This window comes from Erithacus rubecula (assembly GCF_903797595.1).
Source record: "Erithacus rubecula genome assembly, chromosome: 4".
Lineage (NCBI taxonomy): Eukaryota > Metazoa > Chordata > Aves > Passeriformes > Muscicapidae > Erithacus > Erithacus rubecula.
In genome coordinates, this window is record NC_136686.1 from 37222136 (window position 1) to 37244891 (window position 22756).

The following is a 22756-nucleotide window of genomic DNA, read 5'->3' on the forward strand; positions in this document are numbered from 1 at the left end:
CCAAATATAACCTGAATTTTCAGGTTTTTTTGCTAAAAGATGTTAGATTGGAAAGTTTTACCTGCAATATTATTTTTTATATTATTTAGCATTTTCTCTTTGTATACAATTAAATAAATTTAATTTCATGTACAATCTAGTATTTTCTATTCTTGTTATATTATTATTTTCTATTATCAATATTAACAGGTGTTTGCCTTGGAACTTCTTTGGTTTGAATGTCTGAGTGCATCTGCATGTAGAAAAGCTGCTCAAATACAGGCACTATAAAGGACCCCACAAGCTACATACTGGTCAATCTGTTCTTTCTCAGATGGCATCCAACTCACACAAAGGGTATCTCTTTCTGACTTCTCATTCACCATTTCATTCTGACCAAATCAGATCTGACTAATCCTTACACAACTCCTCACCACCGCCACTCACATCCCCCTGACTTCTTCAAACAAAGGCATTATTCAGGTGTTACAAAAAGACTGAGGGCCCTTAAGTATTTTTACAAGATTCATAAATTTACTATAGTGCACTCTTAGCCATGGCTGTTTTACACATGTAACATTTGAAGAATACTTAACTGAATGAAAACTAAAGCACATTCCCATCAGTCTCTGGACATCTTCCTCCCCACAGCTAATGAAATAAAATACTCATTGAAGAAAGAAAATCAGATAAGGAGAGACTAAAAAAATAAAGTCAAACCCAGAACATGAGATTCATCTCAATTTTTTTTAACACTTAGACCTCCTAGTGAATGTGTTTGTCTCCAATCCTAGCACCACAAGCTTCAGGAAATCAGTTTCTATTTTAGCAGAGATATTCTGGTGCTCAAAGTAAAATAGAAGCTACTTACTTGGAGGTTGTGAGTTAAGTACTCCCAGCTGTGGGAAGCCCTGATGTGCAGCAGGGCTGCAGCAAAAGTGGGGGTATGGAAGATTCCAGCCTACTGCCCCCCACTGCTGTCATTTGCATTAAGAAGTTTCACATTGTTGCTGGTGTAATCATTCCAGTTACTGTGAAACAGACTAAAACAACCACCCACAGCATGACTGAAATAGGGCTCAGTGTGTATAAAGGTGAGCAACTTCACAAGAATTACAGCAGGATTTCAGAGCACTTCTGGAGAAGAGTGTGTGTTTGCATTTATCCACTGACAACCATAGGTTTTCTACACTTTTTTTTTTTTTTAAATCCATTTTGTTCTTTCTGGCATACAAAAATTTTTACAGACACCAACCTTAATGTTTGTACATTTCCTCCCAAAGCTGAAGGATTTGATCCTCTGTCTACAAGGCTCAGGGAAAGCAGGGTATTTACTAGGGTAAATATTTCGAGGAACACCATTTCCCTACATCAGATTTACTTAACTGAAAGAAAACTGCAAAGAGAGGCCTACAGCAACCTGCAGCAGGCTGGAAGATCTGGACCAGAGGACAAAAGGTAGAACATGATAGACAAGAGGGGGAAGAAGAATAAAACAAGAACCTTGCAACTAATCTTCTAATTTCTTCATGGTATGGCTTTACATTCAGACCACAGAGACAGTTCAATGGATGGCAGACCACCTCTCATCTTGACTCATTACTCATTGAGGAAAATAAATGAATCACCTCAAATCTATCCTACTTAGCTGAATTTCACCCACACAAACTGAAAATACTCCATGTCCCTGAAAAGCTGTCAGTATCTCTGCAACAATCTAGTACATTCACCTTTACACAAACTTAATTTTTAGGCACCTGAAGAAACTGTACTGGGGACAAAGTTACCAAAATGCAAAAACTGTTCCAAATGCCTTACTGTTCAAAAGGGAAAAGGTATCATCTTGACAAAAAACTGTAAGGTTTACACAAGAAAAATTATTTAAATGTTATGCACAATACATCCCACTCCCCAGAATGACGGTTTTCATCTTGTCTCATCAAAATTAAGAGCAAACCTACACTGGTTGTTTCCTCAGGATGGAGAAATCAATATTTAATAGCCCCTCCCAGCCACTTCTGCTGCTCAGGAAAAGCCCAAAGCATTTCTTGTTCTTACTTCAATACCAATTGTGAGAAGACTTTCTGCACTCTTGGGAGCAGCAAACAGAAAATTCCTATAAGAAACCCAGTGCACATGACTCCATTAACAGGCTGTGGCTGGGCACAGAGGATATACTTATTAAAATCCCAGGAAGCAGAGAATCCCTGTTCAAATTTTGAAATGTTAGGGGGGAAAGAAATGACAAATCCTAGGGGAAGTATTTCAGAGAAACTAAGAAATACTGCCTGTGGGAAACTATAAGTGAAAGGAAACTTGCAAAGTATTTGGAGTTAGAACAAGTGGCCCACACAGAAATCCCTCCTGTTGTTACCAGAAGAGGGAAACAAGGGTCAGACAACAATCCCTGAAGTGCATAAACACAATTAAATAAAGTAAGACTTACTGTAACTTTATTAATTGACACACCAATAAATATGAATCCTGTCTTGAGGTCTGATATGTGAAGAAGCTGAAGAAAAAGCATGGAGAGTGGAAAGCTCCTCATAGGATATACTGCCATTTTAATGCAATCTCCACAAACTTGATAAAAATGCCCAGAGACAGGGTAGGAGGAGAAGCTACCACAGGGAGATGAAGTGGTTGAAGGCTGACAGGGACCCATCTGAAGCAGGCTGAGGCCATGAACTCTGTAGACAGTCTTGAACCAAGGCTAAAGCATGGACATGGACAGGTTTCCATCTCTGTCAGAAGTCAGGAAGAAGCATAAGGAACAAGCTCACAAAGCTGCCATGATTTGTAAGCTTTCCCAACACACTGCCCAAAGAAGGAGAGCAAGGACTACAGGGATACAAACATAAAAGCATAGCTCCAGAAACTGTTTGGTTGTTATGGTCTCACCCCTGCACCTCCTGTCTTGTTTAAACTAACAGCTCCAGTGTCTCAGGGAGGAATTAAAAATCTGTCTGTCTGGTGAGAACATAAAAGGGACAGTCCTCAACATGGAGAAGGACTGATTGCTGTTTCAAGCAGGGCTTATGAGTCCCACTAAGCAGCAGAAGTGGAAGAAAAGCTATAAATCCAAAAGTGAAGTTGGATGTAGGAAGCATCATCAAGCATAAAATTGCTGCTAGTAGAGTTCCTTCACCATGTCCCTTCATTCCAACTGTGAATGCAACGAAGTTCATCAGAAATGTTCACTGCTGATAATCTGAGGAAGCTTTTGCAAGAAACTCGTCATGGATCTCACCTACACATGGATCACACTCACAACAAAGTCCTTGAGGAATCAATAGTGTACTTTTCAATAATAGTTACACCTTGCACACTTGTATATTGTTTCAAAAAAACACAAGTCAAGAGGTAACTTTGCTCTGACAAACACAGCAGTTTTAAATAGCAACTTGACCATTTCTAAAGAGATGAAAAAATAATTTCTTGCAGATTCATGTATTTTTATGGCCTATTTTTATAGCCTCACAGGAAATCCTAACAAAGGTCAGCTTGAGTCACCTCTGTTGGTACTACACATCATCTGTTTGGGGATTTTTACCCGACCCTCTTATTCTTTAGTAATAGGGTCATTTGTCTGAAAACCTGTTTCTTAAGAGTTTGTCTGTTCATTCTGCACCTGAAGTCATAACGCTTTGTTTGCAATCTCACAATAGGTTGCTGTGGAAATCATTATGATGTCACAAAAAATAAGGATTACTAAAACTGCAAGCAGGGAATAAACAAGTTAAACAGATGAACTGTTAAAAAAGTTTTACTGCAAGTATTCAAAGAAATAAAAAAAAAGGAAAACAAAAACTTTCCTCCAGACCTGATCTATGACATATGTTCACACACTGCTGACACAGACCAGGGACAGAAGAATTTTCCTTCATGACTTTTGGTCCATGGGCAACATTCAAAAAATCTACTGGCTAGGAATATATTTGCTACGTTTTGATAAGATACAGAACACAGGACCTTACTTTCAAACTACTCTGAACCTTATGCTTCTCTCTCTTCCTAAAAAGAGAACTAATGTGGCTAATCTATGGATGGATAATGTTTTCCCCTGGAAAACAATGCATTTGGCCAAATGGTAAAAATAAGCTACTTGATGGACTTCAGAACAAATTAAAACTGACTCCTCGTGGTGCTTACCTGCTGCAGCATCCATCAGAGCAACTGGTGCCCACACATCTTTGCCATGAAACCTCTAATGCTCAGACTGGTGAGCTGTCTCTGGCAAGTCAGATGGTGCAGTAAGTGACAGGAGATGGTCAAGCTGGCCAGCTGCAGGGTCAACATGGCAGTACAGGCATAAGCTTTCAGCTGAAACTTTTGCCTGATAGGGCTGAGCAAGGACCTTTCCCATCAGATCAGTGTCCACTGCAACCTCCCTGTCTCAGTCTGGCAGAGTGGCAGATCTGTGGGTCAGCTATAGCAGGTGAGGTCAGAGCAGAGGAGGGAGGTTGCGGCTATATGCATGATCCTAAAGTGCTGTGGGCAGCAGAGATCCCAGAGCTAACAGTGCTTTGATTGCTGCCCAGACAGCTCCTGGATCACTGCAGCTTGGTGTGCACCCATGCCAGTTCACACCCCCTGATGCAATGACAAGCTGCCCCTCTCTTGCACAACACAGAAGCATAGTCTGTCACTGCACATGCATGAGACAACTCAACAAGTGCAGGAGAGGAACAGGAACAGTGTAAGGTGTCTACTACCTTTATAGCTGATCCTGTTACAGGCACACATCAGTGCTGTTTTCCCATTTTCATAGTCCATCCATGTGCTGCCCCCAGCTTCTTCCCCTCACAGCCCTCCAGTAGGACTGCCAGGAGCACAGCTTTCTGGCATTTGCCCTGCCTCACCACTCACAAAACAAACACAGGTAGATTGGATAGAATTTTATCCCCTGGTTCTTCTTTTACATGACATAGCAGAAACACAGATGAAATTATCTTTCATCTTTCTTTAAAGAACAAAGACAAAGAACAGTGGATTCTCAGCACAAGGGGTAAAAATCCACTTAATAATAAGGAGAACTCTCTTTCTGTCAGAAGCAAAGAGCACACACAGTACTGGGATGCCATCTGGCCCTCACCAGGACCTTCCAGAATTAAGGTTATTAGTCCTTCTCCCTTCATGTAGCACCGGGTGAGACTCTATTCATTCCAGGACTGATCTGGCACAAAAGAAAACCTGTAAGCAGTCAAAGCTTAAATACCTGCTATTTCACTACTGGTGAAGAAGGAAGTACACCTTGGTGACATTTTCAGACATTAAAATATTTGAGATACAACAGACTTAAATACATGGACAGGTATAGCATTAAAGCTATCTAAATTTTGTTTGGAAATGTGTCTGATGCTTATCTCATCCAACCTCCTACTCAAAGGTAGGCTGACTTCTAAATTGGAAGTTAGATTAGGGTGGCTTGAGCTTTCTTCAAGAAGGGAGATTCCTCAGTCTCTCTACAGAGAGGCTGCTTATCCCCTTCTATGGTGGATTTCTTTTCTTGCTACATGGGAATTCTCTTTGCTGAAACTTGTGGCCCTTGCCCTTTGTACTCTCACACCATGACACAACTGTGGAAATGCCATGGACTCAGGAGACCATGCAAGCAAGAGAGAACCAAGTTCTGCTTCTGTTGGGAATCTGGCTTGGGCACAAATAACACCCTTCATTCATCTGCCTCCTCAAAAGCCTCCATTCCCCATGACCTGACTGTGCATTATCCCTGACTCCTACCAGGCTTGGAAAATATCATTCTGATACCTTCTGAATAAGGGTGAGAAACTTGCATATTGGTACAACATGTAGCTTATTCAATTTTTCCACGAGTCTTACAAATAATTATTTGTCAAGGTTTGACAAGTACAATGTATAGATGTTCTATTCATACCACAGATCACTAATTTTAAGACTTTCCATATAGAGCTGCTGAGGCAATTCTTTGCTAAAAAAGTTAAAATTGCAGTAATATTTAGCCTTGGAAAAGAGGTGTTAAAATGCTCTTTAAGAGATACTTGCATCTTCTTATTGAAATAAATGTTTCACAAGTAATAAATATCAATCTGGAAAAAGGGGACACCTTATGTTTGGTAGCTATTCAGTGCTCATGAAAGCTTTGCAACCTCCTTAATGGAAGACAGCTTTTTGTTTCATTAAATACATATCTGTAAAAACAACTCAAAAGACATCAGACACCAGAAAAAAATACATTGAAATAACATTAAAGACCTTATATAAATCCACAAAAGCCAGGAAATTCAGAGATAAAGACAAAGACAGAGTTTCAGACAAGGGAAAACTTTCCAATGTATTAAACTGGAGTGTAAACTCACTTCCTTTCGATGCTTGCCATCAAGTCATTGCAGACACAGGGGGTAAGCTCCTCCCTGGGGTAACTCAAGTGCCTTCAGCAGTACTGCTCCAAAAATCAGTTGGCTCTACAGAACTGTCTTATTACTTTCTCTGTTTCTGATAATTGCCATTGGTTTGAGTTTAAACAGCAACTTCCTGTCTTACAGCTCATTTTCCCATCATTCAGAGACTGTGAGATTGCAATACTTTCCATGATTACAGACTATGATGTCAACTGTGGGATTATGACTTCACTGACAGACTGGCTAGAAGGAGAACCACTGTGCAAAGGAGAAAATCCACACTCAAACACAAATACATCTGAGATTAGCAAAGACAACACTGCACCTCAGTGGGCATGGACGTTTCCATCTGCACAAATAATATTCTCTACTTTTCACTTGAGTCAAGTATGAAAATGTCCCTTAAAATTTCTGTTTTATTCATAAATCATTCATGGTGCTGATGTGTTGCCACCCAAATTCAATCTTGATGTCAGCAGCAGTTTTAATCACAAGCTGTGGGTCCAACTCTTTGCACTCCCTGGAAGTGCAAAATCAGACATAGAGCTTAAGACAGGATATGAAGGGAATGAAGTGATTTTGAACTGCCTTCAAACTTCACATGATTCTGCCCTCCTCCTCAAGCTGACATGACTTTTATCTCTAGGGTCTGCCTATTCTGTATTCAATAAAGCAAGATAACCATAATGAACTAGTTACTAGGAGATCCCCAGGTATCTGGCTGAGCAAGAGAATCCAAAAACAGGAATGTGAACTCCTGAACTCTATCTAACCCAGGTAGTAAGAGAGTTACCCTGAGCCTTGATATACCGAGCATAACTGCTGTAAACAAAAGAGCTTTACCCATCATCTTTGTTTCTGAAAGAAGAAAAATATTTTCCCTTTCAGTTTCCTAGACTGCAAGAGGCAGAGGGTCTATGATAGGCATGCAAAATAAGAAATGGTAACTTAGACACTCACCCTACACTGAAAACTCTGATGGGACACTGAAACTGACAGCTGGTGAGATCAAATTCAGTGTAAGAATCCAAAAGTGACAATTCCCCACCACTCTAGATCTTACAGAGACATGGGCTCTTTGTTCCTTCTTTTTGCCTGTTTTTACTCTTTACTGTTTGATTTTCTCAAAGGTTACCCACAATTTCTCATATTCTCATAGTTAGTCTTGGACTAGACATTTGTTTTATTAGATGTCTTCCAAATAAACTGTCACCCTTCTTTGTTAAATTAAATAAATGCCCTTTTGATTTTTTCAACAGTCTAATCATGTTTTAATTACTGAAAACAAGAACTTTTTTCAAAGTTTTTATCCATGACATTTATGTAGCCCTGAAAGAGGGCAGCAGGCAAGCTATGGATTCAAATGTTGACCCAGAGAAGACAAACAGAATGGATACAGCTATGTTCAGCTGTGCTTCTATACTTGTGCAAAGTGTCTGGAATGCTCATAGAAGTGTGAAGAAAGGATGGAATTTCTCCACTTTTTTTTTTCCTTTTTTCTTTTTTTGTTTTGTTTTCTGGTCACTAAAAGCTTTTCTACAAACTAAGACGTTAAAAAAATGAGAAAGCTAAATAAATCACTAGAGTTCTGCTTCTCATTTATTATACACTCAAGATAAAGGCTTCAGGAATGTGAAGAAAGGTGTACAGAGCTTTGCAATGCACAAAACTTGCTCTGGGACATTACTTAATTACTATTTGAAATTTTAACTATGCAAAGAAAACCACAGTGATTTATAATTATGTAAAAAAATCATGGTGACTAGCTTCTCCTGTAAATAGCCTTTTTTGTGATTTGGCACAATGGAGTTAACAACCTCTTTCTTGGAAAGCAGTTGCATCTGGTTTGCCTGCAAAGGTTGAGATTACTTCCTGAAATGAGCAGTGAAAGAGATAAAATACCTTTCTGCTTGGAGCAAAATCATTATTATTATTATTATTAAGAATATAATTTTGAAACATTTTTGTGCTCATGTATGAGCTTCAGCTATAGCATAATTTCTCATTGTTGCTCTTGCACAATGGATATTGTCTTTACCTAAAGGATTTGTTGTAGTTTAAACAAAAATTATAACGTGCAAAACCTTCTCCCTTAAGGTATACTGTGGATTAAAGGGCAAATTCTTTCCCTTACTCAAAACATAAGTGTTTTTTTGTTAGCATAACTAAGAAAGGGTTTCCAATTCATATATCACCATTTACAAACCTTTAGAGAGAAATCCTGGCTTCAACCAAGTAAGTTGGAATCTTGCTATTGGATTCACTTCAGTGGAGGCACAACTATACAAAGACTCACCTTAAAAGGAATTAGTTTCAGTGACTAATATACCCTCAGTATGTATCTATATATGACCACAGCTCAATTAAAATTATACAAACAGAAAAAGCAAGATAATTCAGGAATTTTCAAAACCACATCTTTACATATCTTTTAAAAAAATTGCTGAAGGTTACAGTACAGAGTTGTCCATATTTCACTTATCAAATAATTCACAGAAATGACTGAAGAAGTTAACCTTTTAAGAAGTATTACTGTTTATGTGGCATACAAGTGCTTGATAATTAAAAAAAGCAAAAAAAATCTTCTCTGCGTATCTCTGTACAATTCCAGTCAACCTGCTATTCATGCAGTGACTCCTCAAAAATTAGCTGACATTCATAATTTATTGTATTCACAAATTTAGTCAAAAAATGTTTCTTGTTATGTAAGAGTCACCATGAAGTTTCTGTTGAACATGTAAAGATAGTATTCCTCAAATTACCTGAGTTTCGTGCAAGCATGGCTACTCACACAATTTACAGAGCTCATAACCATGCAGCAGACACGGTGATGTATCACATTAGTGGCTGAGGGAGAAGTGCTGAAATCCAGGCAGGTGATTTCATCAGGAGTTTGGCCATAGACTTCAACAAACCTAATGTTTTATCACTCATCTCCTGGCTACACATTCAATCTAGTAGACCAGGGGCAGGATGTCTCACTGGCAGACCAGTTGTCAGTCCACCTGTCTTGATGAGACTTATGCATAAATCTTGATGACACAATTGCTTCAATGGTCATTCTTGACTTGAATGGGAAGTTGGGAAGTTTGCAGAAGTACCTTGAAAACTTCATACACCTCAGATACCTCTGAAGAGTTCACAAATGTTAATGAACATTAATGAATGCAACAGTACGTGCCATGTCAGAGAGCACCTTGTCTCCTCTACATATTCAATACTTTGATCCAAGTACTGTATATATTTTGTCACTTGTGTGAGATGTTTTTTCAAAACCCAAATAAACAGCTGAACATGGAAGGAGGGTCTCCAAGCAGATTTCTCAAGACATTTAGCATCATTAACAGGAAACAAAGCAGGAGAAGCAGCCAGAGCCTGAATGGGTTCTCTGTGAATACTAAGGAAGCCCCAAGAATATGTTAACACAATGCAATTTTGATAAAATCGTAACAGTGAAGCTCACATATGTGTTTCTATTACATCTTGTAAAAGGCTCCAATTGCTATAAGGATAATGGGTAACAGTCAGAATGGATTTGGGTAATATATTAGGTAAAGTCATGAGTTCTGTTCCATACAGAAACTACCAATTTGAATGTTTTTAAGCTCTCAGCAGTTACTCAGAACAGACAAGATGAAAAAAACCCTAAATTGTGCCAATTCACTCATTAAGTCTCCAAAATGGAGACTGCCACCACTGGCAAATGACTTTTAATCAAAGCAAAACCTCTGCAGATGAGGGGCCATTCCCATTGACACCAATACAGGCATACAATCAAATTTAATTTATCAGTACTACTATTTAAGTCATCATAAGTAGCACCAAAGTCTGACTCTGCAGATCCACAGTTCAGCAGTTCTCAGGATTGATAGAGTAGAATAAAACAAACTGAAAATAGAGAGTTTATTTTAAAGAAGTGACAAGAAAAAGCAGAATAAAGACATGCATTATTCATTACTAGTCTCCTAAAACTGCTATGGAAATAGTACTCATAAAGATATATAACTGAGCTGCCAAAAACCCCCTGAAACTCTGCAATACCTGCAATGATAACAGGGAATACAATTTAAACTGGCAAGAGAAGGAATTAGAATCACATGTAAATAGACTGCAGCAAGCTGTTGCCAGCAAGATTCTAGCATCCATATTATAAAACACACAAACAAAATCTTATGGATCTTATGCATAAAGTGGGGTTTGATCCATCTATTCTCTGCAGCTATCTCTGGAAGTTTCTCAGTTGCCTGGTATTTTATTACTAACCTTCAAGTCCTCTCAGTTTAATTAGCTGAACATGCTCAAAATTGATAATCTAAGGCAGCTAGCCTTACCTCCCTACTAAAACTCCACTTCATTTCAAGTTTCAGCCAACAGCTATCCAAAATCCAGCTCCATCCCTGGAGAAGCCTTCAGAGGTATGAATTACCTGGACAGAGCATAGCACTGTCCACAGTGCTCAGGTCCAGCCTGGACATCAGCATCTTTGAGCAAGACTGTTCACAGGGAGCCTATCTATTAGCAAATGTGGTGAAGATTTAAATCCACACCTCCTGTGTAAGTGTCAAATCACAGACTCCTGTGTTTCTCTGGATGAAAAGGGTTTTCCAGTCCTTCTCTTGAAGCTGAAATGCCATGCAGAGAAACTACACAATTTTTGAGTACTAATTAAGGCCAGTTTTCAACATTTAGGATGGAAAATACTTCTAAGATCATAAAGTCCAACCATTAATCCTGTACTGCCAAGTCCACCACTAAACCATGTCCCTAATGATCACACCTATATATCTTTTAAATATCTCTGGAGATAATACATAGACTTTTAAATTATTCTAGGAGCCTGTCCTGGAAGGGAACAGATGACAGAATCCAAATCCCTAGTGAGACAGGCTGTAGCTTGGGTGTAATAGATTCCTGCAATATTATGGCATGAAAGAAAAAGGATGAAACCCAGAGATGCCTGCATTTGAGAGATAAATCCACCTTCCCCTCCCATCAGCACAGGGTGGCTGCTAGCTGCCCTTGTGCACAAGTAGGATTTCCTTCCTGAAATGAAATCACTACAACATCAAAACAACCAAGAAGCAACCTCCTTGTCTCACTGTATTGCAAAGGAAATCATATCCCACCAACAGCCTGCAGTAACAGCAAGGCTAATTAGCATCTTTTGTGCAACCAGAACCACTCTGAACAGAGAACAGCACAGGAATGCAAAAGGAACAGTGTTGTCAGCATTATCAGCCTGCTCTCCACAGTTACATGCTTCTCAACATAAGGCTTTTTCATTCAGACTGTCATCTTCCCAGTCATCCATGTTTCCCATTGCAGGGCTCCCCCAAAACTGAAAATATCTGCATTCTCTTGGACCTGAAAAGATTTATTCCTCTTCTAGCAGCACTGTCACTACTGCATCTTTAAATCATTAAACTGTGTATTCCAATCTAACTATTTAAGCAATACAGCTCGTGAAGTCACAATTTTCAAATCTCAGGGTCTTGTCCCTCTACTTTAATTTTGGTTTTCTTTTGCAGTCTCACGAATCTGTCACTTAGGGACTTGTAAATGCTAATGTAAACTATGCTCCATTTATATTTTAAATGGGAACTAGCACAAAAGAAATTCAAAACAGCATAGACAAAAAGAAAGTATTTTTCTCCACTAAATGTTGTGTGATACAGAATTAGAAGACAATTCCTGGTGAGGATATTTTGCAGCTATTTAATGGAGGAAGCCCACTTTCTTGTTGAAAATCTAGCCTCATACCTAAAATGTAACACTGAACTGTAATTTGAAGTGAGGTTTAGGATCAAGGAAGAGGAAACAATGCTTGCACTTAAAGCATATAATGACTTTCATTTAAACACCTGAAACTACTCTCCAAATATTAATTATCACAGTATCAGTCTTCTCCAAACTCTTCCAGGAGAGGATCAACCCTGCATTCCTTTGGCATCCACATTACCTGCTTGGATCTGTACAGAATGCAAGACAAAGCCAAAAGTATTACCTGCCATTAATTATTATGGTAACTCTTAATTGACAGGAGTTAACTTACCCACACAGGGGCTGAATGCTATTTATAAGATGGCCTTTTCTTGTGGAGAAAAACCATGATATCTTCTTGTTGGGCTATTGCACTATGGGGGCTCACAGTATAAAGCAGAATTAAATTAAATTATGTTAAAGGAGTGGCACAATTTGTCAGAAATTTTAAGAAAACCTAGAGTCTTGACTCTGAATCTTCTAGATCACACATTAAAACATAGGTTTTCTTTCCTTCTGCAGCAATATCTTTCAAGAAGATGAGGATGAGGAATGGAAATAGATGAGGTGACTCATCTATTTCTAGATGAGGTGGCTTGGAATGTCCCTGTACCACAGCTATGACTCAGACTGGCTAATGTTCAAAAGGAGAGTAACCATATACCAAATATTCAAGGAACCAGGCACCTTATTTTTGTGATTATGTCTGTCATTTAATCAGTCAGTATTGGAGTTCTGTGTAACCAAGGTACAAAGATGAGAAAATATAATGATTATGCATGAAATATCCTTCAGGCTTGTATGTGGGATTGGTTCAAAACCCTTCTAGTCCTGAATCTCTTCATTCCATCCTGTATATGGAATCATATAATCACAAAATCATTTAACTTGGAAAAGAATTATAAGATCATCAAGTTCAACTATTAACCCACCACTGCCAAGCCTACCATTAGACCATGTCCATAAGGACCACATCTTCATGCCTTTTAAATATCTGTAGGGATGATATATAGACGCTTCAAATATCTTACTCCTACTCCTCACTGCCAGAGATACTGAAACAGGTAAAAACAAATCTACTGATTTAAAATACAGGATTAAAAAGTGTGTTTCCCTCCCTGCCTCATCCAATGTGCTCTCAAGCAAGCTTTACTGGAGGATGGCCTTGAGCTGAAGGCATAGGGCAGGCTGCCAGGAAATCTGAGTTCTATTCCTGGCTCTCCTACAGATTTCCTTGGGCAAGGCAATTAACCTTGTGAAGAACACTTTCAATGGAGGTGAGGCCCAGCTTCTCTTTCTGCATTCATAACAATTTAAATGGTGAAAATGGAAATGTAGGAGCAAGAATGAGTGCCTGTGCTTTTCTTTACCTGATTTTCTCTGTCAGGTATTTGGATGCACAGTTGCTGATAACTGTGCTAGTAAAAAACCCTAAGAAATCAAACATTGCAGGCATAAAAATGCCTCCTGATGTTGCCGCAAACAGCCTCAGTGCCCAGTTTCCTTGTACTTAAAAAGGCAGTGAGGATAATAAAACCAAACAGAAAACTGATTTTTTAAGTTCTTTAATACCTGTTATCTGAGATCATAAAAAAGAGAAATAGCTAAGAATTTCAGTTTGCCTTTCATTGGAGATGTTCTAATTTTACTTGGTTCATATTTTTTTTTCATCTGATAAAATTTCCTCTTTGAATCTCAAACAGAATAAAAGATTTTACTTTAAGGAGTCTGAAATGCCAGATGAAGTAAAAGTGGTTTTTTAGCTAAGATGATACCTTTTAATATACCTTAACAGAAGTGGAAGTGAATTAGAGAATGAGTGAAATATCCTTTTGCTAATATAAATGCATTTAGGAAAACAAGTATCACGGCTAAATTTTCTGTTGTGGTCTCTTTCAAATAAATATTGTTACATCCATTTATACCAACAAAGAACAGGACTCTGATATTTCAAGGAAGGACACTATTTGCTTAGACAAATGTCTAAAGAAATGAAGACACATATATCTCTGAACACTGGGGAGACAACATATTTTTAGTATTTTTTAAAATGCATTTGGTACAAGCAGGTAAGATGAATTTTTCCTTTCCCAGAATGTTGAATTGAAAAGTAAAAAAAAAAACCAAACAACCAAAAATTGGCAAAAGAAAAAAAAAAAATCTGTTAGTCAGAGGAGAGAAGTTCAACAATTCAAGTTTTGTCAAAACTTTCATGTTTTGAGAGATGATTTATTTTACAGGTCATCTATACTGGAAAGTAAGTGTACAGGTAAAAAAAATTTAAGGCTTTTAATTCATGTCCTTCATCCACTTTCTAAGTTTAGGAATTTTAAAGGAGAGGTCAATGGTTCTTTTTTCATAATTAAAAAAGCTCCTTCATGCTCTTTAGACCACTGAAACAATGAGCACTCTTAGGTGATGTTCTTGCCCACACAGCTGGAGAACGTTTTCAAGAAGGAAAGTATTTTATACTACCAAGTCATAAAATAGTAACTGTGACCTCCAGAAGGAAGCTAAGGTAGTTTGGAAGATTAAAGTAAACCGCAGCTTATGTAAATTTTCACAATCCGCTTCCTATGAAGCAGTAACTTTACAGATAGAGCAGTCAAAAGTTGTAAAGACTCAAAATAATGGAAGTTTTGTTATTCTTCCAAGAACAAGAAACTGAAATTTATCTCTGCTATCTTCTGTAATTACATATATAGCAACTTTTTCATTCATCATCCAATATATGTGACTTAAATTTTACCTCAGCCATGGCTTGCTCCAAATGGACCTGCTAGTACTCAATTTAAACAAACACATGTTCTTATAACAGCAGAATCTCTAGCCTAGCTTAGGAATACACTGGTAAGCACCACAGCAAAGGGGGGCAAGTTTCACACTAACCTTTTGCTATCTAGAAGTCAATTATGTGTCTTACTTTATTGTCTAGATTTTCTTCCATAATGCCAAAAGATTAATACTCCAGCTGAGAATTCACCACTGGTATAGCAAAGCCTTCTTTGGAGCAGGTTGGACTATGATCTCAGAACATTCTTCTTTCCCTCTACCACCCAGTGAATAAGACTACATGAATTTAAGCAGCCTTAGACCATGACTTCATATGAGAAAAAAAAGACTGCCTGCATAAGAAGAAAAATTAGTTAAATTACTTTACATCACAGAGTATCTACTATCAGGCAGAAATTTGACTTAGAAACTTGTCTTAGGTGTGGCCAGGCTCAGTGTTCACATATTCACAGGATATTTTGAGTTGGAAGGGACCCATGGGGATCAAGTCCAACTCTAAAGTGCACGTCTGTATGGGCATTGAACCCACAGCCTTGGTCTTACTAAATCATGCTCTGACCAACTGAGCTAATATGGGCAAGAAATAGTCTCAAAACACTGATGAGTCCTTTAAGGAATGGGATTTCCATGATATGTATTTCTTCAAAATTAAGAACCTCATTTTCAAAATCTTAATGAGCACTAGGAGTTCTTGCCCTGACACAGGAACTGCTGGCATAGAAACATTTCATCAATTCCATGTCTAAGGCTTTGTATCTCAGCTATGTCAGAGTTGCATTGAGAAATAATCTGAAGAAAAAGGGTTTTTTTTTATAAAAAAGCATTTTTGTAGTATATTTTTTCAAATGTGGTTTAGCCTTGCTTAAACTGGCATTCTAACAGGCATATAAAGTGAATCTCTGAGTTCATTTAAAAAGTACTATAATCATCAATCATATAACCATCAAATGCTTTGGGTTGCAAGGGACCTGGAAGATCACCTAGCTCCAAAACCCTGCCATGGCCTAAGACTCTGTCCACTAGAAAAGATTGCTCAAAGCCCCATTCACCTCGGCCTTGAGCACTCCCATGAGTGGGATATTCACAATTTCTCTGAACAACTGTTTCAGTGTCTCACCACCCTCACAGTGAGCAATTTCCTCTTAATATCGAACCTAAACCACTCTAATCCAGTTTAAAGCAATTTCCCCTTGTCCTATCACTACAGGTGCTTAAAAAAAGTCCATCTCCATTTTTCTTGTAGCTCTTCGGTTGTTGGGAGGTTGCTCTATGGTTTGTCTGAAGCCTTCTTCAGGCTGAGCAGTCCCTGCCCTCTCAGCTTGTCTAGATGATCATGACAAGATCAGATTAAAAATCTGCTCAAGTAAATTAATTTCTCATTATCTCTTATACTAAACTGAAATGTGCTCTCCATACTGTCTAGCAGAAAACAAAATGGTTGCAAGTTTTCTGAACAAGTTCTTACTTAGACTCCAGTGATGAGATGCGCAGGCAGATGCTTCACATGCATCCTGTATTTTCTACTGTTACAATCGTGTAAATTCTAGAATTGCATCTATCCATTTTTTAAAACAGCTATATGGCATGGAATCAGCCATCTCTTCTCCTCACCAACATCCTGCTCAAGCCTGTAAAAAGCTCTGGACTGTCCCCTGGAACAAATCTGCCATGCCATGCAGAGTCCATGGCTCAAGTCAAACAACTTGGAAATGCAAAAAAGATTCTACCTAAAGACTCAACAAAAGCAATGGAAATAAAAAACAAATACTCTTTGCAGTATCAACTTCAAAACTGGATTTCAGATTCCTCCATTAAACTGATGCCTGAGATCACTAGTTGACTATGACATTTCCAGTGCTTTGCAATGCTGTTCTTTGGGACAGCAAAACAATTGATAACTCGGTTCTCTTCTCTACTCATAAACCTTCAGTCAAATTATAAGGATACACAAATCAAATAAATACAATAAAAAATATTTGATAGCTCTTTAAAAGGGCTATGTGAAGCCATGAGCAAAACAGCCACTGAGTCCATGAGCAGCAGCATCAGGCCTCAATGGCAAACGTGGCCCTGATGAAGTTAATGATAAACCTTTCACTGACTTCTATGAGAATGTGAATTTTGCTTTATGCCTGTGCTACATAAAATAATTCTGCTAATAAAAAACAGGTTGCTTCATAGCCTTTTTTTAAGCATCAAAAGCTATGTCTACAATATGGACCACAAGATGGTGATGAGGACCTAAGGTCCAAATCACACACCTTTTAAGAGGTTTTCATTTCACTCTAGCCTAGTCCTGTAGGTTGAATGTCTACCAGACTGCACTTCTGCAGCACATCTTCCAATGGTTTCATCTGAAAGGAGTCCAGCCAATGAGCTCTGGGACTGCTACACAACACATGCAGCAAATAGGGAAAATCAGGAGATGCATTTCCAAAGCATACTCCTGATTTACTTAACACATTAATGCAGGTGCATCCAAGAGGTGCACCTCTAAAATTAAGGAGTATTGGGGTCCCCATGAAGAGGATTGACAGATAATGGACTCACAGCCTTCAATGTGTTCCACATGCTGTGCAGCAGCCTACAGTGAAGGTGAGTTTTATAGCAGGAAGCACTGTGTTCCTGATTTCAGCTATGTTCATCACCCACCTGCTTGACCTTGTTATCTTCAGGACTTTCATCCAATTAACTCTCCACATTTAGCTGAATATTTTATTTTCAGATTTTGTTTAATCTTTACTGTCTATTCTATTGACAAGGGTCTTTTTCCTTTGACAACTTTGCAAAGTACACATTATTGCATTAAAAATATCATCTAATATCTCATATGCTTGTGATAAACTGGGCTTTTTGCCCTCTTCACTTGGACTCTCCCTCCCCCTCTCAGTTTTATACTAGTCAAAAAAGATTTACTTCTCCTCTAAAAAATAATATATAAATAAATACACTGTGAGTCACAAACATTAAATACTTAATTTGAACCAGCAGAAAGACCAGCTACCGGAATTCTACAGTGGTCTGTTAGCTCGTATGTCTCTGCATGTGCATATTGAAGGAAACAGCAGAAATAATACTTTACAATTTGATGAACAACATATGACACAGAACCTCTAGACTCCCAAAAAAAGGGTTACAAACTTACGAAAATGTAGAATTCTGCCCTCTCCAAAACAAAAACCCTACATGCTCCTTACTTACACAGATATTAAACCATCATCAGTAAGGCTTGACATATAAATAAATTGGATTAAGGACGAATATAATCATTAAGGATTAAACTGTAATATGGGTGGTAAAAAGGTGCATTTTCCAGCTACATGTTGGAGGTCTAAACAGATAGGATGATGCTGTACCATCTGCTTCCAGGCAGACTCCCCTCCTGATTACAACTACAAGTGGGACCCATGAATTTAATTTAAATTGGGAAAAGAGAAAAATGAGAAGAGGGAAAAATGGCATATTTGATTCTCACAGTCTGAAGAATTATCTCAATGCAAGCTGCAAATTGGAGCATTATCTCTGAAAATTACAAGAAGCAAGCACATAATTGGAATAAGAAAATAAAAAGACTATGCTTTCAACAGGCACAACAACAAAATAATACCAAGTTTCAATACATGCATTAATTTTAAAAAATGAGTGGAACTGTTGAAAGTATTGGTCTAATAATAAAATAATGCATACAACCCATTTCAGTAATTCTCATTTCTTCATTGACCTGATAAATAGCAAATTCCATACTGAATACTCCATTTACACTGCTTTTTCTTTCTTCCCCATAAAAATACAGACATAGAAAGAGAACTTTCTAGCCTACAAGATGACAGAAGTGCTATATTAGCCCTTTTCACTGAAAACTCACCTTAGTTTCTGATTATAAGTACTTGGAAGAGAAAACCTTTTTAACATTTCAGGCTGCTGCCTTTTCCCCAAACTCTTCAACCATCCCTGCTCACCTGTCACACATTCCTAACTCAGAGGGGATGGCTTGACTGTTATAAATTAATTACTCTCATAAACCAGGTATTTCTGCTGTTTCCCAGGGATTGCCCCCAAGGTGAGGATCAAGCAAGCAACACTCAGCGTCCAGATATGCAAGGTTCAAGCCAGATGGGAAGAAACAGACAGAAACTGACCCACATTTTACTGCACTTGGCATTTCCCTTCCCCAAGCTGCTTATGAGAAGATCACCAGCATAGACACTTTGCAAAAAGCCACCTTTTTTAATGCCTCATGTACCTGAAAAGTGCCTGACTTAAAAACTATAGGTATAAACCACCCATCTAGTATGCAGTGGTCTGGTTTCCCCCCAAAAATATCCTGTAGTACCTTCACTGGAAAATGAAATAGAGCTAACTCTTAAAGTGACTGCTAAAGGCAGCTTTCCTGTGTTTAGTGGCTGATACTCTGGGGAAACTTAGCTGCAGTTTTCAGTACCTTCTGGTGCTGTTTGAGCTTTCACAAGCATATACTTTTACAACTCTTTTAACAGCTATGCAAAAGAACTGAACAAATTGTAGGAGAAAATGACAAGGCTGACAAGAGGAAAGAGAAGACAGAGTGGAATAAGGGGTTGAAACTGAGGTGGTGGGGGTGGGTTTGAAAAAGACGTTTAAAGTAAAATGTTGAGCAAGAAAAAGGAACTGGAAAAGGGAAATCAGAAATGTTAACTTGTGATGAAGGATAGAGCCACACCTTTATATCTTCTAATTCTCAACCCCATTTTCCTAGTGACATCCTATATGAAAGCCCATGCACAAGTGAAAAACATGCAGAGGAGAAGTGCACCAGGCAGGCCCTCATTAGCTGTAAACATGTTTACAAAACACAAAACTTCAAGTACCTAAAACTGAAATTCTTCCATAGCTGAAGAATAAAAACACACATCTGATAGACACATCTAAAGACTCAATGGGGTCAGGAAAAGCGGAAACTTCTAATGAAATATATTACCAGTCACCACAAATATATGAGGCATGAAAATGACTGTGAATGGAAAAACTAAGTTGTAAGTGCAAGTATCCTGCTGTTCATCTGTGCTGTTTCTCACTGGATTTAAGGAAAATATGCATGTTTCCAGGCAATGTAGAACAAAAGCATTTTGGTTTTTAAACTTTATCTTGTGCACCCTACATCTGAGTCTTATCACCTTCTGATGCCTGAAGCTTTGTTACTCAATTATTGAACAAGTTATCATTGTTACTCTCTTTTGAAGGAAGAGTTGAGCCTCTTTTCATGCTGATAAGATATGCATAAATATTCACTCGAAGCAAACATTCAATTGTAAAGTGTCTTGAGCAAACTACCAGAGTCTAAAGGTAGGAAGCTGTGATCAACCTCTTTGCTCTCTTAACCCCTTAGTCAATCCACCAGAACAAAGAACACACAAGATAGATGCTTTTTTAAACAAATGAAATTACTGTTCTCTAAAGGAATGGACTTTATAACATGCTTTATAACACAGCAAATAAATCTGGAAGTGAAATACCTACCCATTTTCTGGGCCGGCCTCTAGGTCGCTTTTCACCAGTGGCTTCTGCTTTCTGTAAAAGAAACACAACATATTTTATACTTTGGCATTACTTAACAGCCTCAGCAACTAGGAACTCCTTTCCTGTAACATTAGCTGCAATTACACCTCTTGGGTGGCACCAGGCCCCTAGCTAAGCTGTGTGCTTTCTGGTAGGATGAGATTATGCTGCTTTTTCTGAGGTTTCCAGCCAGTGTGGCTAGGCAGTGCCCCAGCCTTGATGCACTCTGTGTCCAGGGGCATGGAGGAGTGTGCCCACACAGCCCCAGCTGCTGAGGACCCTCAGCAGAGCCTGGGGTGCCCTGGCCAACCATCTGACATGCAGGCTGAAGGTGGGGACGTAGGGCAATTGGGAAACCTGAGAACCTCCAATAACATCAAATCTAGTCTTTCACGGGCCATCAAAAAGTATTTGAAGATACTAAATTAAAAATACAGCCTGCTTCAAGTTTGATCAAAGCAGTTTGCAGTGGCTACAATTCCTTTTTAGTCTCACTGTGTTCATGCATGAAATTAATTAAGACAGGCATCACCATGAACATGTCTGTGTTCTTATTGGGAAACAATTTCTCTACTTTTCACATGAAGTTTTCCAGGTAAAAGCACATCCTTAAGCAGTAAGCAAACCTTTTACTGCCAAAAACACACCTTCCCTTTCCAGGTTTAAGGAAATAATGTGGAAGAGGCCCTAAAAGTGACAGCATATATTTATGCAAGCCCAGAAGTTTCTCCTGAAGCTCAGCTTAAAGGAAATATGGCTCTTTTATAGGCTCTTCCACTAATTCCACTGCGTGACATTGTGAATATTATTACTAATAACAGTACTTATGCAGTACACTAAAAAGCTGATAGAGTTTAAAATTTAAAAATAGGCTACTCTTGCTAGCTAGGCTATGGCCATCCATACCAGGTAAATAATCCTGTTCCACTCAGGATTTTGCCACCACCTGTAGCCAGGTGGGGACTTGCCAGATACAAAGTCCCCAAGAATGAAGACTTTTAATACACATGAATTGTGTTGCTTTGGTTTTTTTCCCCCAGTTAACTGCATGTGTATTTGATTTGCCCTTAGAAATCAACTGTGCCATTAAATAAATCACTTGCTGGTCAATCACTGTAACATATACTGAAACCTAATGCTGTGTAAATCGGATCTCTCTAAAAGAGAACTTGAGCTGAGAAACTAGTGAAGGAATCTCTACAAAAAACCCTGCCTTGTGAGTTAAATGCAATTACTTTGAAATAAATACCTCGCAATAAGAAAGCTGTGAAAAATAAAATTCACACTCCTAAAGGGCAAAATTATCACTCAGACTTGTTAAAAGAGTAAACTTGAGCTTTAATCGCTTATACCGGTGTTACATGTAAGGTGAAACCCTCTTAAGAGAATACTTGTTAAAGTGCATTTACTATATCCTGTAGCTGTCTATTTCTGGCTTTTGTTTCCTTTAAGCATTCAATTTCTTTATACCCCATAACCTGAAGGACGCAAAAAAACAAATATTGTTTAGTGTTTGATAAGCTGTGCCCCCTGCTTCTACATTTACTTCATGAAACATTGGGCATAAATTTAAAATTAAAATATCAGTTATAATTGATCTTAACAAATCAACACTTGACATGATATCAGAGCACTAAGGCTATTTGTTTTCTTTTGTGTATTACTACATTGGAAGCAAAGATCCTTTTCCAAAACTCTATTTTTAAAAATTGACTTTTTGAAAACAAAACCTACTTTGGTATAATAACTAAGGTACACAAATTTTAACTATAAATTACAATGAACATGAGAGATTTCTTTGAATAACTAATATATTTTTCTGCCATAAACTGTCACAGAGTGTGGCTGCTTCCCATGAGCAGTGCTGAGCTCCACCACCACCAAAGGTCCATGTCAGAAATGGCTGATGTTCCTGCTGGCTACTTTGGGTAATGGTTTGTCAAGTCCTAGGGGACCTAACAGATTGAAAGGCACTATATTACTGCAGTATATGACTTCCACCTCATGTGAGAAGAAAAACATTTCCATAGTTCTTATCAAAATCAAATCTTTCCCAGAGGTGAGCTGAGCAAACAGCAAGGCATGCCAGAGGTGATGTTTTGGTACAGAGGGATTCTGTAAGTAAATAGCAGGGTTTTCGCAGATTAAACTGCAGAAAATGAATGACAAGAACCTCCAAAGTGGAAGTTTTAATCTCCTTTTCAAGAGAAAAGAAAGACAAAACACTTCTAGAACAAACAAAAGGAGTATACCAGCACATCAGTAATGATAAATACATGAAGTTTAGGAAAATATTCCACCTCCTTCTC

The 22756-nt window shown here is 38.3% G+C and overlaps 1 protein-coding gene across 2 annotated transcripts in view; it reads right to left on the bottom strand.

The window, feature by feature from the left end:
* Positions 1-22756, bottom strand: part of HMGA2 (high mobility group AT-hook 2) — a 108293-nt gene that overhangs the window by 76667 nt on the left and 8870 nt on the right. For both annotated transcript variants that reach the window (XM_079303952.1, XM_079303951.1), the window contains one exon: positions 20409-20459. In XM_079303952.1, the coding sequence (XP_079160078.1) occupies positions 20409-20459 (51 nt within the window). The remainder of the gene's footprint in view (positions 1-20408; positions 20460-22756) is intronic.